This window comes from Solanum stenotomum, chromosome 9 (genome assembly GCF_019186545.1).
Source record: "Solanum stenotomum isolate F172 chromosome 9, ASM1918654v1, whole genome shotgun sequence".
NCBI classification, from domain to species: domain Eukaryota; kingdom Viridiplantae; phylum Streptophyta; class Magnoliopsida; order Solanales; family Solanaceae; genus Solanum; species Solanum stenotomum.
Window position 1 is genome coordinate 52,192,129 of NC_064290.1, and position 17,422 is coordinate 52,209,550.

The 17,422-nt window shown below is 29.9% G+C and overlaps 3 protein-coding genes across 3 annotated transcripts; all 3 read right to left on the bottom strand.

Annotated features, from left to right (window-relative positions):
* Positions 1 to 4,558: 4,558 nt before the first annotated feature.
* Positions 4,559 to 6,548, bottom strand: LOC125876372 (xyloglucan endotransglucosylase/hydrolase protein 24-like). The gene is made up of 3 exons (XM_049557555.1): positions 6,219 to 6,548; positions 5,873 to 6,066; positions 4,559 to 5,168 (listed from the first exon to the last, which is right to left on the bottom strand). The coding sequence occupies exons 1-3, from the start codon at positions 6,483 to 6,485 to the stop codon at positions 4,772 to 4,774; spliced, it is 858 nt and encodes a 285-aa protein (XP_049413512.1). The 5' UTR covers positions 6,486 to 6,548; the 3' UTR covers positions 4,559 to 4,771.
* Positions 6,549 to 8,005: 1,457 nt separating this feature from the next.
* Positions 8,006 to 11,972, bottom strand: LOC125876393 (xyloglucan endotransglucosylase protein 7-like). The gene is made up of 5 exons (XM_049557576.1): positions 11,716 to 11,972; positions 10,992 to 11,092; positions 10,054 to 10,276; positions 9,389 to 9,582; positions 8,006 to 8,578 (listed from the first exon to the last, which is right to left on the bottom strand). Exons 1-5 carry the CDS (start codon positions 11,806 to 11,808, stop codon positions 8,173 to 8,175), a joined length of 1,017 nt encoding a protein of 338 aa, XP_049413533.1. The 5' UTR covers positions 11,809 to 11,972; the 3' UTR covers positions 8,006 to 8,172.
* A 1,822-nt stretch (positions 11,973 to 13,794) lies between these two features.
* LOC125877640 (NAC domain-containing protein 1-like) lies at positions 13,795 to 16,507 on the bottom strand. The gene is made up of 4 exons (XM_049558871.1): positions 16,204 to 16,507; positions 14,855 to 15,144; positions 14,508 to 14,691; positions 13,795 to 14,417 (listed from the first exon to the last, which is right to left on the bottom strand). The coding sequence occupies exons 1-4, from the start codon at positions 16,505 to 16,507 to the stop codon at positions 13,795 to 13,797; spliced, it is 1,401 nt and encodes a 466-aa protein (XP_049414828.1).
* Between the last annotated feature and the right edge of the window lie 915 nt (positions 16,508 to 17,422).

Genomic DNA, 17,422 nt, shown 5'->3' on the forward strand with positions numbered 1-17,422 from the left:
GAGATAAAGTGATAGTGGAAAAATATTAACCATTAGTGACGGATTTAGCGACAAATATTTTGTCGCTAGTCATATTTCACTCATTAAAATATTTAAGATCAATTGCTACGAAAAAAATTGTCGTTAAATTTATATCTTTTGTCGGATGTGTTTTGTCGCTAAATCAATAGCTACATAAATTTTATTTAGGGCATAGTAAAGATAACCAATAAAACGTATAAGCCCCTCTGCTCTTTTTAACCTAGGGTTTTCTTCCACCTTTGCGACAACTCGTCTTCCCCAGCAGCTCATCTTCTCTGTTAGCCCGCCCTCTACGGCAACTCGTTTTCTTCGAGAGCTATCCCCCTGCGGCAGCTCGTCTTATCTGACAACTCTCCCTCTATGGCAGCTTGTTTTCTCTAGAAGCTCGCTCTTTGCAGCAACTTGTCTTCACCAGCACCTCACCCATCTCTAGTGGCTTGTTCTCTCCGTCACCTCGCTCATCTCCAGTAGTTTGTCCCTTGCTTTATAGAGTTGAAAAGTATCTCTATTTCAATCTCAGGTAATGTATATTTTCTTGTATTTAATTAGTTATCGATTTTTCTATTTAATTTTGTTAGGGAAGGCTTGAGTATGAACAATGGCTGATAAATTTTTTTTTTTTATTTTCATGTTTATTTCTTTGAGTCAATATGTAATCGATTGCATTTTTAGGAGTCGTTGATTTTTATATGATTTTCATTTTTTCTAGGGAATCCTTAGTTTCAAGTCAAGATTATGGCATTTTGAAAGTAGAGAAACTTTTGGTTAATTGAGAGTGTGTTGTGTAGTGGAAAGTTGATGTAATATTAAGAGGGTTAATACAATTGTTTTTTCTTTCTTCAAGAAAATGTAAAACCTCTGCCACTAATTTAACCCCTTCTGTTTTGGTTTCACCATAGAAGGAAAATATCTTCTTGGCAGCTACATAGAACTGCATGAATAAAAAAAATATGATTTTTGAAAAGAAATTGTACAAAACAAAAATTTGATCAACAAAGAGTACATAATGACCACTAGTTTGGAATTTGTTTGTATTAAAACGAGATTCTTTTACTTGTATTTTTTTTGTTCTTAAGTAATGATCACATATTGTATATCACATAAAAGTGAATAATTATTGAATAATTCGGAGAAAGTACTTGTGAGAACACACACACACACATATATATAATTACATGTATGTCTAGACATACATTTTCAGAATCTGGTGGGATGATTTGGTAAATAAAATATTATTCCATAACCTCATTTATTAATAAAAATAATTGGTAGAGGATCCTTCCTCCAAGGAAAATCTCAATTGCTCAGTTGGTTAGCTATTTGAAGATACACATTGGGACAAACATGAAATTATAGTTCTAACACACGATTACTATCAACAGTTTCTATTCTAAGTTCAAGTGATTATTATGATTCTTAACAACTTTAGAGTTCAACTAATATCATAATGAATCATGAAGGATATACAAGAAGGAATGTGGCAAGCCATCTCCAGGTTATAGTTTGCATTTCGATTTGTTTTCGAATTAGAAATTTATAGGTAAACTTATTCTGAAATGTGGAAATAAACTAGCTAAACAGTGTCCGTTTTTTCCTTTGTGGAAGGTATATATGCATGCAATTCATGTAAAGTATTTATGAACTAAGTTGGCTCTTGAACTATCTATTCTTTGCTCTCAATATTCAACTTGTAGACTTCACCACAAAATCTACCCTTTTGTCGATATTTTCTTTGTGAGGAACACTTCTGAAAGGTTGTCAAGTTTAGTTGTCATCTATTCTACTTATAAATGAAAATGTTATACACTCCCTTGAAGCTTTTGATGTAGTGTCTGCTAAATGTTTAATATTGTGATTCGTCAATGTAATTACCATTGGTAACTCATGATATATGGTGTATTCATTTTCTAATTTTCTTGCACTCTTGATGCACTTCTTGTTATAAAAATCTGGCGCATTTGAGGGAAAAGTCTTTTGCATTTGTTGCATAAACTGAGGGTGATAGTTTGGTGCATTTGAGTAAAAAATTTGACGTGTTTGGCACATAAATTGGGGGTGAAAATCTGGTACAAATTGACATGTTTGTCTTGAAAAGATTTAATAGTCTCTCTATAGAGGTGCATCAGTCTTACAACATTTGTGTATCTAATTCTTTGTGCAGTGAAGCTTTTCCGAGTGGCTATTGTTGGGTTTTAAAGAGATAACAATTATGTGGCCGTTATTATCACTTTTATTTAACTACTTCCTCCATATTTATGTAGACGTTATTATCACTTTTATTTTCATGCTCTGTTGAAAAATCAATTCATATCTAATACCTAATCTTTTTTTCCTTACAGAGAGGTGATAAAACACCAACTTCCAAGTAATAGCATTTATCAAGTTAGTTGAGTCACTAAGTTTTGCTTAATAAACGACACTAAGTTGAGTTATCTGATAGGACACAAACTTTCCTTTCAAGCATACTATTCGAATTTTTATTTATGCAAGTGAAATCTACAAAAATAAGATCACTCCTTAGGTTCCCCTTCCATATTGTTAGCTTGTTTGCTCCCTCCCTTTTTTCGTACCACACTGGATGAATCTCACCTTGTTATTTTTTAAGATATTTATGTGCCTTTCTTGCTAAAATTACAAGATAGAAGAGCGTCTCTAACATGTCTTTGCTTTACAAAATTACTAGTTTTCTCCTGTTGATACTCGTGGCATCAACATTCATATTAGTTTGTTTTGCATGAAAATTTTTTACTGCATAAACTTTATAGTAATCATAATTAGTGTCAGATTTGTCTTGGTAAGAATTTGAATTAGATGTATCTATATCTTCTTCTAGCCTAGTTTTATTCCATTCACCACTGTGGATTAAGGAACTCCAATTTCCTTTTTCGCCTCCTATCATAATTATGCATGTCAATGTTTCTTAGCACAATAGAGATAGAGTTGTTTCATATATTTGCAAATATTAAATGAATTGTGTTTGGTCGGGCAAACTGCATTATATTTTCATGTTTATACATATGGAAATGGTTGAAAATCTCTTTCCACCTGGTGACCAATCTCAATTGTGCACATAGGTAAAAATCTTTATGTGATCTTATTAACCTAATAGATGACATAATCAAATTTATTTATTGGATAAATTGAATGTGTAAAGCCTTTTATTTCTTTTCGTTTCCAGGATAGATTGAGTTCAAGAATTGTTGGAGAAATAATGATCACAACAATTGCATTAGAATGTAGAATAAGATGGATGTTGCAGCTCAAGTGCATTATGAGACTGTGATAAGAAAGATAAGGAGAATATTATGGGCTTGGTTCTCAAGGAAACCACTATTATGACCTTGGTCCTACTTCTGGTTCTGATAATGATCTCTCGAGCATGGCATTTGTTAGTTTTGTCTTTAAAACACTATTCTATTGGTTGAAGAACAATTATGAACGTTGATTCTTTAGCATTTATGTATTCTTGGATTGACTATTTAGTCTTTAAATTGCTATTTATATAAAATTAGATTGTTGTAATGCTTATTGAATATCACTTATTCTAATTTAGTACAATCTATATGGATTTTGAATAAATATATAATAATATAAAAGAAAAAAACGTGACACTTCTATAATAATTGTGTATAAATTGCGACAGAATATAGCTACAAAAATTCTGAAGCTAACAATTCTTTGTGACGAAATCAACAACCAAATTAGCAACAAATTTTGTATGAAATAGTTATGACAAAGGTTGTCGCTAAAGGTAGCGATGGAATTATATGTCGCTAATCCGTCGCTAGAGTTAGCGACGGGCAACAAATTTCGTCGCTAAAGGCTTAGCTACGAGCATTTTAACGACGGATGAGATTTTGTCGCTAATTCATCGCTAAAGCCCTTTAGCGACGGATTTGGGTGGTTTGGTAACGGATTTCGTTTGTCGCTAAAACCTGATTTTTTTGTAGTGTGCCTGGACTGTGAGGGCTCTCAACCACATGAATAGTTCAATGTGCTCATCGGGACCTGACCCTGAGACGTGGATCATTCAAGACACATTAGCATGGCGTACTCCTCCTGTTCGAATCGGAATTTGAAACCAAACTCCTCCTCAAGAGAATAGATGGGGCCATTTGGGTGAGATCTAATGTAGATCCAACTTTCGATTCACTTGTGGGATTTGGACAATCCGAGGGATCAGCAATAAAAAAATATATATATTAAGCTAATCACGCGATCACACAAAATCAATCATTAAAATGATACAATACAATAATATTAAACTGACAATACAATACATGAGTAAAGTTTGACAACAATTTAGATGGATAAAATAGTAATTAAACGCGAAGTGTTTTTTGGTAATTATTTGGATTTCTAGCCGTCAATGCAAAATAGAAAAATATACTCAAATTATTAATTTACCTATTAAAACAAACACATGTCAAAGAAGCTTTAACAAATTCTGAATCAAACTTCATTTATTACAAAACTCAAAGATAATTAAAAAAAAAAAGAGACAAAAGAATTTCTATATGCCTTGCAATTGTCATATTCTTGTAAAATTACATTTTATTACATGATCCTATTTCAAAATTATAATATATATGTGGAAATGAATTTAGTAAATTACAAGTGGAATATAATAATTAATTACAAACACCAATAGAATCGATATTACTCATACTCTTAAAAAATGTCGATTGCATATGCGTGTCAGATCTGACACGCATATGACAACATTTTAAAAGAGTCTAAAAAACTAGATTTAACTAGTCGTAGAGTTGAAAGTGCACTCTAGAGGAAGCCCCTGAGGGAACCTATTGATATCATTACAATAATTATAAACCATATAGTTCTTTTGCACCCATTGTAACCTAGCTTGGCTTGTAGAATCAAGTTCTTGAGAGAACCATGACTTTGTTGAATTTGTGCATGAGGATTTTCCGAATTCCCAAATACAAGCATTATTGTCTTTGAAATTTCTAAAAGAAGCAATGAATGGAGCATTGGACCAATTTGTTTTAATAAGGCCACCCCTTGTGGCCCAATCATCTGCATTCCATAGACTTGCATAGACTCTCATAGGTTGGTTATTTGGGTAAGGTACTCCACTTGACTTCATGTTTTTGAACACTCTTATTGGTGTGCTATCCACATAAAATCTACAAAAATAAATAAATAAATAAGCCAATATTAAGATAAAGTTTTAATTTGTAGAACTTTAGGGTGGAAAAAACAAGAGAGATCTTCATATTGACTTTGTATATTTTGAACTTTTGATTCTATTAAGTACTAAGGAGATACCCATTTTTTCTGTTTATTTTTACTTGTTCCCGATTTTAACAATAGAATTTTTAATTTTACTTGTCACTTTTAACATATCATGAAAATATAATTATTTTTCATGTTTTACCCTTAACACTATTAATTAATTACTGACAAAAGGGTGTTGATCAGATGGTAAGCATCCTGATCACTTCCAACCTTAAGGTTGTAAGTTTGAGTCATCAAGGGAGCAAAGATGAAAGCTTTGGGGTAAGGTTATAAGTTTGAGTCACCAAGGGAGAAAAGATGAGAGCTCTTGGGAAGGTTATAAGTCTGAGCCACCAAGGGAGAAAAGATGAGAGCTCTGGGGACGGTTATAAGTTCGAGTTATCAAGGGAGCAAATATGAGAGCTCTGGGGGAAGGTTACAAATTCGAGTCACCAAGGGAGCAAAGATGAGCTATGGGGGAGAGATCACTTCTCAAGATCTAAGACTATAAATGTGAGCATTATAATAAAATATTTATATTATATTTTTTTAAGAGACATGTAAAATTCAAAGTGGATAAGTAAAAGTATACGGAGATCTTTTATGTACTTACATAATTGTTTGTGGATTCCATAGAATGGAGTATGTATGAAAATCAGCAGTGGGATCAAACCATAAGTAGAATTGTTGTTCCTTGTCACCTTTGCCTTGAGTATACACATTTGTATGAACAATATAAGGATCTCCACTAAGGTTTCCCAAGAATTCAAAATCTATCTCATCATGTGTTGACCCTTGTGATGATAACTACATATAAATTTGATATAAAACAAATTCTTAGTAATTCATATGATATTCAAAATAATAAATTGTCATATGACTTTAATTCTTGGTGTAGTTTAAATGATGTATCACTAATAATATAAGTCACGTTAACTTTAAACGTATGTAATACTTACATAATATGTAGTAACTGTACCAGCTGAATTTCCACGCACGAGCTTAAGTTGCATATCCATCCTTCCAAACAAATATTCTTTCTTGGATTTAACACCAGAGCCAGAGACTTTGTCAAGGGAAAGAGTAAGAAGTTTGCCATTGTTTAAAACTTTTGCCCTACCATCTCCCCATGTAACATCAAAATCTTGATTGAAATTATTAGAAGCCAAACTATAATGCAAAAAGCAAAATGCAAAACTGACCAAACAAAGAACTAAGGAAGCCATTAAATATTTGGTTCAATTTTAGTGATCTTTCTTGATTTGTTTTTCACAAGTCAAAGTTTGTATACATGTAACTTTGTATCCATACACTATATATAGGGATGAAAATTGTTAGAAATTGGAGGGGCCATTTTGGTAATGGAGTAGGACAGGTGGCATCCACTATAATAGTGGGTGGGCCCCATGTATCTGATGTAGCTTAATTTGATGGTTTAGCAAAGTTCATAAAATAGTTTAGTCATCATTACACATCATCATGTAAACAAGCTACAAATTCTTATTCATAAAGTTGACATGGTTTTTGGACTTTTTAGTTTTCTTGGAGAAGATAAACACCTTTACCATTTTTATACTGTCTTGAGGTAGTTCATAAATTTTGAGAATGAGTCGATAACATTATTTTATTCTGTTCAGATCTCACTTGATAGGATTTCATTGGATATACTATTATTATTGTAAGCCTTTATAACTTAAAAGTATACTTCCACGAGAATCGTTATGAAATTGATATAATTCATTTTTAATTCTAAATCTTGAATTTAAATCGTAAGAATAAAATAGTAGGGACTCTTTCTCCTTTAATTAATGTATAGTCAAGATTTACAAGTTGTAAAAACATTAACTTTTGAGGCTGTCAATAGATAGGTTGGCAAAATTAATCAAGTACTTATCTAACAAGATAAAAGGACTTAATCTAATGGCTAATATAACTCTTCACCTACTTTTCTTTTCGATGTGGCAAAATTTTAATATTATGCACTATATATATATATAACTTTATATTTATATTCAGACATAACTTTAATTTTTAAATATTATATTTTGACTTTAATTTCAATTTGTTATTATATAAACATCTACGAAATGCTTTGAACTTGAATCTACTCCAAGCAGAACATTCTATATCTTTCATTCTTCTATTTAGGAACCATATCGAGATAAAAAAAAAAGTTCTATGCACCAATAATATAGACAAATATTTACGTAATCAGATCATCTAAGAAACAAAAAAGAAATTCATAATGACGATATAATTTTTTACGAGGAAGAAGAATTTGAAATTTGAAATAGTTGAGCTTCAATACAGATATAGAAGACTGAAAAAAATAATCGATGGGAATACATAGGCAAGTGAGAAGGGGAAAACTCTAGGATATTCTATTGGCTCATGTAGAAAATTCTAAGAACCAATGAATAATATTTCCTTATTTTCTAGTACATTCCCTATTTTCTTTTCACATGTTACTTTCTAGTTGAAAAACCATATGTTATATATTTTAACTAGAAAGATCTTTTAATGGGTCAATGCAGACAGCTAGAAAATCAATAACTAATAAATCGATATTTAAATGTTTATGCAATGTTCATGTTACGAAATATTAATGGTCAATGAAAACAACAAATTGTTTCTCAAAATAAATGATATAACTTTCATATGCGACATATAAATTGCGTTAGCGCATTTTTAAAATCGCGCATCTGAATGAATACAACTTATAATAAATCATATTTCACAAATACAACGCGAAGTTCTAGCTAGGCCCAATGGCCCAAACTAATAGTAACTTTTAATTTCTAAAAGGGAACCAAAATGTTCCTTTTTTTTTTTTCTCCTAGGAAATTTAAACCTAAAATTCAAAAATACAAAATATGTAAAAACCTTATACATAATAAACAAAAAATTATAATGTTATTGAAGAAGCTTGCATTCAGGAGCAGGACCTTTAGGAAATCTCCATTTATCGTTGCAATAATCATAAATCATATGTTTTTTCTGCAATGCTTTCATTCTAACACGACTTCTTTGATCTAACTCATATGTTAACCAAGCGTGGTTGGTAGAAGGAGGAGAGTCGATATCACATGAAGACGAGCTAGTTAATCTTGAATAAATACAAGCTTCATATGTGAAATTTTTGTAGGACGCTACAAAAGGAGCTAATTTCCAATTGGTTTTGACACGACCACCTTGTGTAGCCCAATCATCTGCGTTCCATAGACTTGAGTATAGTCTCATTGGTTGGAATTTTAAATATGACACACCAAGTCTCTCTAGATTCTTGTACTCTCTAATTGGTATACCATCAACGTAGAATCTACATTCAAAAAAAGAGGAAATATCTCATAAGAAAATGTATAATATTTTGGAAATTGCAATAAATAGAGAATATATATTCCAATAGCTAGCTCAAGTGGTAAGGATTCAAGACTATGAAGGAGATGAATTAGCATCCCAACTACCAATGTAGGACTACTTACACCCTTCCCCTCTCTTAGCACGCCGAGGTCTGACAACTAAAATGTGGACAAGAGAATATGAAGGTCCAACATCAGGTGAAACAAGAATTGTGTTGATCTGATTATGAAATCATGAAAAATAATGGATATTAAGCGTAACTCAACCCCAAAGCTAGTTCATGAGATAAGTATTGATAAAGAGATAAATTGTCATCCCACCCATCGATATGAAAATGGATTGTGTAATTAACTAGCTTAGGTAAACATTAAGGAAAAAAAGCTTGAAGTGGAATTTTCTAAAGCAAAGTAAACATACTCCTTTCCTTCTGTCCAACAATATTTTTCACTATTGACTTGACATACACTTCAAGAAACAATAAGTAACAAAGGTAATATTATTCTATTATCTTTTAAATATATTAAATTTAATACTTTGAGAAATGTATTAGATATTGACTAGCATTTAACAGCAAAGGTAAAATAGACACAAAATGATAAATTATCTTTTGGTTTTCCAAACTGAACAAGTATTGTTGGACAACTATTTTTAGTATAGTGAACAAGTAGAGATGAACGGAGGGAGTATATACTAGGAGAAATATAAAGCAAGAAAGTTGGTATAATGGATGAGTAAAAATAAACGGACGAAGCATAATAGAAGTACTTACATAATACATTTAGAATTCCATAGGATTGAATATGTGTGATAATCTGCAGTTGGATCAAACCACAAGAAGAATTGTTGTTCCCTATTGCCTTTGCCTAGACTAAAAACATTAGTATGAAGAGTGTAAGGGTTCCCTGTTGAATTTCCCAAGAATTCAAAATCTATTTCATCATGCTTGTTCCCTTGTGATGATAGCTGCAACAAAGACGAAAAAAAACATGGTAAGTTTGTACTGTTACTCCATAGTTGATGATCATATAACTCGAAAAATTATCCAAATATATCATACTTCTCACATAAATTGATCGATAAGACACATTTTTGTTGATTGAAGGTCAAATATGCTTAGTCAGATAACAAAAGAACTAAAATCATAATATACCAATAACTGAAGGATCAAAAGTATAACATAATTGTTAATTGCTCCACTATGTAATTAATGATATGTTATGTTAAGTTTGTACTATTTCTAAAAAAATTCTCATTAGGTCATACTTCTCACATAAATATGGACCGATAAGACACATTTCTCTTGATTAAAAGGTCAAATATGCTTAATCAAATAATGTAAGGATCAAAATCATAATATATCAATAATTGAAGGACCAGAAGTGTAACATAAGAAAAATCGAGTTTTTTCAGGCAAAGGTAACAGATAAGGCTTACGTAAAATGTAGTAACAGTGCCAGCAGAGTTTCCGGGGACGAGCTTAATTTGCATATCAACTTTAGCAAAGAGGTACTCTTTTTTAGACTGAAAGCCTGATCCAGACAACTTGTCTAAGGAGAGTGTTAAAAACTCCCCATTTTCAAGTATTTTTCCTCTGTCATCTCCCCATGATATCATAATATGCTGGTCAAATGTACCATTAACTAAAACTACAGGGAGGCTGCAGCAAATTTTCACAAAAAAAAAAAGAAAAAATTAGTTTGCGATACTAAAAAACCAAGAAAATTCAATTTTTTTACCTTATCAATGTATATTAATTAAAATCTCTTATTTATTTTATTTTAAAGCGAGAGAAGTATTGATAACACCTCTGAATTTGGCGTAAATGATTAGTTTCGTCCGGAACTATTGATAGTCTTAAAAATACTCTTTTACTTGACTAACTAAACTTAGATATACTCCTGATATTCAACATGACATATCAAGTGGTCTCAAACTCTTGTAGGAGCATACGACTCTTAATGAAAAGTCGAGAGAAGTATTGAAAACAACCCTAAACTAGACGAGAATTTAGGGGTGTATTTCACTCATATTTTTGCAAGACCGGGGTATATTTAAGTTCAGTTAATCAAATAAAGAGGTATTTTAAAAGCAATCAATAGTCCGAGAATGATATTAATAATTCACAACAAATTTAGATGTGTTTTCAATACTTTCCTCTTTTAAATCTCATTATATATGCCACATAAGTGGGTAGTTCTCACATGTTATATTTGTTAATCACTATTATTAATAAGTACTCAAAAATGACATTATTTCTATACGTAGAAATAATCTAACTTGAAATTTCTTATTTTACTTTGAATAAGATAATTTATAATCATATAAATATTACTAGCTTGTTTTATAAGAATAGCGGAAAAAGATTTGTGTACCTGTCTTCTAGTGATTTTTTGGGGTTCACTACAATACGATTAGGAGTTTTTTCCAGGTTGCGACGGGCTGAACTAAAAGACTGGGATATGAGTATATCTACCTGTTCATGTAATTAAATAATTTCATGTCAATGGATGTTCAAATCACTATTAAAAAAAACACGAATTTGGAACAAAAAAAATCATTAAAGTTATTTCTGACAAGTCAATTTCTATGAATTCCATAAAAAAAATAATTATGTCATTGCAAGTTTATTTAAGGAAACCACTATTTAAGGGGTCCGAATTAAGGTTCGTATCGAAATACCATCAAATATAGTTAGCAGAAATATTTCCAACAAGTCAATTTTCAATTAGTTCTATCATTAAAAGTTGATGGTTTTTCAATGTTGAACAACAAGATTCAAATCTATGTTAATGCATGCTTGACCACTATTTAAGGGGTCCGAATTGGAACTTGATGTTTTTTCAATATTAAACATTGAACAACAAGATTCAAATTTATGCCAATGCATGTTTAACCACTATCTAAGGGGTATTCCAGAAGTTTTTATCGAAATACCATCAAATATATATAGCTAGGAGAAATATTTCTGACAAGTCAATTTTCAATTGGTACTTTCAAAAATTATTCATTAGAACTTGATGTTTTTTCAATTTTGAACATTAATCAACAAAGATTCAATTTTTGAGATGATAATTAATTAAAGAAATAGAAGAGTACCTTGAAGACAAAAAAGGCAGCAATTAAGAGGAACACCAAATATGGAAGAGAGGACCTAGACCTTGATGAATTTCTTGATGAAAATAATGCCATTTTACTAATTTGATCTTTGAAAACTCTTGCATTCTTGTTTTTCTATTACTCATAATATAATCTATAAAAATTTGGATTTTTTTTGTTCATTGATTAATTACTAATTTATTTTTTTCATCTTTGGTAGTGGGAACATATTGGTAAACAACTATCTCCATTCCTTCTTTCTTGCTGGCTTCAATCATCATCACCTAATTTTTTTGTGGTCAAATGTTCATATTTAAATATAATATTATACCTTTTTTGTACTTTTAATAATTAATTAGTATCATTGTTTTAATATTCTTTTCTTTACAACATGGAATATGCTATTTATGATATTTAATATTGCACCGCCTCTCTTCCACATCATGACACGATTTTTTTTTAATGTATTTATTGAGTTAATAATAACAAATTTTGCTTTTTTCATTATTGATAAATTTTAATTTTCATCTTTGTACTATCTGACTAAGCTTATTTAATCATTAATTATTTTTGTATTTGTAGTACTTGCTATCTCATGAAAAATTCTATTCAGAATTAGTGAAAACCTTACGTGCTTTCGGAAAAATAGAATAGACAAGACATGGAGGAGGACTTCGATTTATTTTTCTTTGATTATTGAGTTAATAACAAATTTTGCTTTTCAGTTATTGATAAATTTTAGTTTCTACTCTTTTATAGTATATGACTAAGCTTATTTAATCATCAATTATTTATGTGTGTAGTACTTGCCACCTCATGAAAAATTCTATTCAGAATTAGTAAAAATCTACATGTTTTCGGAAAAATAGAATAGACAAGACATGAAGGAGTACTGCGAATGTCCTATCTCATGTTTTCAAAATTCTTAATCATTTTATCGTTTAATTAATGCCATGTGTCAATTCATATTTGAGGATAATATAATTGTAAAAGTGTAGTACTTGCCACCTCATGAAAAATTCTATTCAGAATTAGTAAAAATCTACATGTTTTCGGAAAAATAGAATAGACAAGACATGAAGGAGTACTGCGAATGTCCTATCTCATGTTTTCAAAATTCTTAATCATTTTATCGTTTAATTAATGCCATGTGTCAATTCATATTTGAGGATAATATAATTGTAAAATTGATTCAAATATGACTAATTATTTCTTACATAACGAGACCTAATGCACTATTTTGATTAACTAAAATTAAATATTTTGAGTCATATATCACAAAGAATAAAACGAAAATTACTAATTATCGAGAAATCAAAACTCAAAAGTACTACTTTCCCTTGATTTTTAATTTATTTATTTTTTGTTGTAGGTTAGTGGGGACTCATCCTCTTACTTTTTAATAAGATATAATATTTTTTTAATCGTGTTTGACTTTGATACATATTAGTTCCCACATGAAAAAAGAATAATTCCAAAAATGTCAAATGTTTTTTTAAAAAATTATTTTATATTGGTGAAAGGAACATAAGGTTATATTTCTACCTAATATACCTGTTAATTGACAAAGTTATTGCTTAATTTCAGTCATCAAAGTCAATTTAAATTAAATAAAACTATAACTAGTTAGATTACAACTTGAAAATAATAATTAATTTATCATTCTACCCTTTGTTAGCGCACAATATTTGATATGCACTCATATTTAATAATATATGTTATATCGATAACAAATGCATCACTAATTTTGAATATAAAAATATAATATAAACGTAAACACAATATCATATATATATATATATATATAACAAATGAATCACTAATTTTGAATATAAAAACATCATATAAACATAAATATATCAATAATGTAACACATTATCCCAATATATGTTACATAGATAACAAATGTATCACTAATTCTAAATAGGATAGATTTTCCTGAGGTAGACTATTTGCTACCTCAGGAAAATCATCATTTTAAGAGTTCACACTACATCAAAAACTCAAACCATAATTGCGAAAATTAAGATCTAACTAATACTTTAAAGCTAATCAATTGTAATAAAAATACCACATATGTTAGCAATCTTCCTTTGATGTACTAGTCTCACCATTGACAAACTTGTTCGAGGTATTAGTCTCACAATTGTCAGAGGTAATAGTCTCACCATTGACGAAGTTGTTCGAGGTAGTAGTCTCACAATTGACAAAGTTGTTCGAGGTAGTAGTCTCACCATTGACAAAGTTGTTTGAGGTAGTAGTCTCACAATTGACAAAGTTGTTCGTGTTATATTGTAACTCATAATTACTCACAATGTATTGATCAAATGCATAATATTGGTCTTGTTCAGGATACTCACCATAATCGCTTCCAAAACCTTCGTTGTTCATGGTGTAATCATGTTCTATTGAGTTGTTGGTAGCTGTAGGTTCGATCATCAAAGGTAAAGGGGTGCCATCAGTATAATTGTTGTAGTGATCAGATACATTATTTTGATAGTTAGACAAGATTGACATGTAAGAGTACTGAGGTAAGGTAGAAAGCCCCGTGTGAACTTGAGGGTGCAATGACATTGCATGATTGTAGTTGTTCTTAAAGTTTGTGAGATCGTTTCTCATAGAGTCCTGATCTGTACTTTGGAAAAACATTGATGCTTGATTGTTGTTGTTATTGAAGTAGTTTGTGGGGTTGTTTCCAGTAGGGTCTTGATATGTACCCTCGAAAAACATTATTGGATGATTGTTGTTGTTTTTGAGGTAGTTTGTGGGGTCGTTTCTAATAGGGTTTTGATCTGTACCCTCTAGTAACATAATTGCATGATTGTCGTTGTTATTGAAGAGGTTGTTTCCAGTAGAGTCCTCATGAACTTCATCAATAAATGGATCATCATTTTCCCTCTTTCTCTTTCTTCTGGTGGACCTTGTGGTAATTACATCATTTTTATTGTAGAACCTACACAAAACCCATTCATCCAACTGCAAGAAAGAAAAAAAAGAACAATTAAATATAGGAATAAAGTAAATAAGAAAACCACATATACATTCAAGAACTAATTAATAGTAAACTATAATGTGAGATAGTTTAAACAGTGTAATACGATATTTAAGTGATTTGATTGAGTAAATCTATCGAACGTACCTTGGGATTTCTGGGTGTAGAACTATTTGGAATTGGAATTTTAGGAATCATATATTCATGCATAATCCAATCAGTTTTTTTTCCTTTTGGAGGCTTTCCAATGTGGTAAACTAAAGCTCTTCTTGATCCAATTTTACTATTTTTATCATCATTTATACTTATATCTGCTCCAGTAGCTTTCCAATACCCATTCCCAGTACATCTATCTGGTCTTTCTCCATTTGGATACTTCCGATCTCTTGGAGTAAATACATACCATACGTTCTCTGCTGTCGTTGGCTTAAGATATGCTGCGAAAAATAAAAAATTGCAAATAACTATCAATGTATTTTAACATGTTATATTATTATAAATGTTACACGCATGAAGGACATATAGTATTTGTTGAAACAGACTTATTAAAGGAAAACAAATGTTGGTTTAAATTATTATCTTAAAAACATGATTAGATGATAAACTACATCAATTGGAAACGCTAACACAAACCCTAAACAAGATTGAGTCGAAAAATTACATGAAGAGAAAAATAAAAATAAAACACATAAATCCTAGTTAGTTATCTTCAACAAAAATCATGAATAATCAAGAGGCCGATGCAACATTATACGTACCGTCGTTGTCGACTTAGGATAAATATATGCTGCGAAAAAATAAAAATTGCAATAACTATCAATGTATTTTAACATGTTATATTATTATAAACGGTATACCTAGCTCAATGACATCATTAATATATGTTATACAATCAGATTGAACGTATTTATGAAAAATAATACACGAAAACATATAGTATTTGTTGAACAAAGACTTATTAAAGGAAAACAAATATTGGTTTAAATTATTATCTTATACATGATTAGATTAACCTGAAATCTTTTGAATAAAAAATTGCAATAATTGTCCATGTATTTTAACATGTTACATTATTATAAATGTTACACCTAGCTCAATCACATCATCAATATAAACTTTAATGTAAATTTATATACCGATCATCCAAAAAAATTGAACGTATTCACAAAAAAAACAAGATCATCCAAAAAAACATTGAACGTATTCACAGAAAAACACAAAGACATATAGTATTTGTTGAACAAGACTTATTAAAGGAAAACAAATATTGGTTTAAATTATTATCTTAAACAATGATTAGATTAACCTGAAATCTTTTGAATAAATAAACTAAAACCCTAAACAAGATTGTATCGAAAAAATACATGAAGAAAAAAACCCTAAACAAGATTGTATCGAAAAATTACATGAAGAAAAAAAAACACATAAACCCTAGTTAACTTATTAAACAAAAATCACGAATATAATCAAGAGACGGATTCAAAATTTAAACGTACCAGCAATCGTGTCAGGATCATACTTATAAATATTCATCTCATAAATCTTATTAGGTTGCAAAGGCAAATTAGCAAGCTTCCTCTCCAAATAATACTTAATTAGCTCATAATCCGTAGGATAAAATCGAAAACCTGGAGGAAATCTTTTCATCAAAGCTTCAACATCTTCAGTAGACATAATTTGATCACCATTACTGTTCTTATTACTAAACACAGCACTAATTGGGAGCTCATTTATATGATTAGCACTAATTAAATTATCTTTGGACACATTGTTTGTAGGAGATGTGTTATGGTTTTCCATGGACTCTGTAACTTAAAACCCTAATTGGCTAATTAGATGGAAGATGCTAATAGTAATTAAAAATCTAATTAACAGGAAGAAGAGTTTTTATATTATCAAAATATTGTTTACGAATTACTATGGGAAAAGGATTTGACTAATATGAGTTGTATTAAGTTTAGATAAGTATTAATCCTACTAAGATATTTTTAACTACTTTGATTGGATGAAATATAATTTGAAAATTAATCCAAAATATTATTTTAATTGAAAATTTTAAAAACCATGTATTTGCGGATTAATAATTTAAATAAAACTCGTTATATTATGCACATTCTACTCAAATAAAGCAACTAATCTAATATTACAAAATTAATTCTACGGATAAATATTGTGTATAATTTTTAAGATTTATATTTCTAACTTAATGATTGGAGACTTTACCAAAAATAATATTTGGGGAAAAAACATTGTTATCAAGTATCTGATGTATCATGCAAGTTAAACTAAAAAAAAGCACAATTTGTGGTTTGGTTTGATTTTGACGTTGAAATAAAAACTCGATCATTTTTTATTTAGTTTGACATTAATAAGAAGAACAGTCAAGCCGAGTTCAAATCAAATTGACGTAATATATATATATATATATATATATATATATATATATATAATTAATTTTTTTTATTACACAAAAATATATTGATCATAATCTACTTAATAGTTAGTAATATGACTAAAAATATTGACAGGTGCTATGTCTTTGCCTTATTTTTCTATATATGTTTTCCTCACACAATATTTTGGAGATGTCATTTATATTTTATTTTTTTCTAATTTTATTTATTTAAATGTATTCGAAACTTAAAGTGCTGCATTAAATCATATGATCAAGGGAACAAACCTTTCAATATGAGTATGATTCATTAGGTCATTACG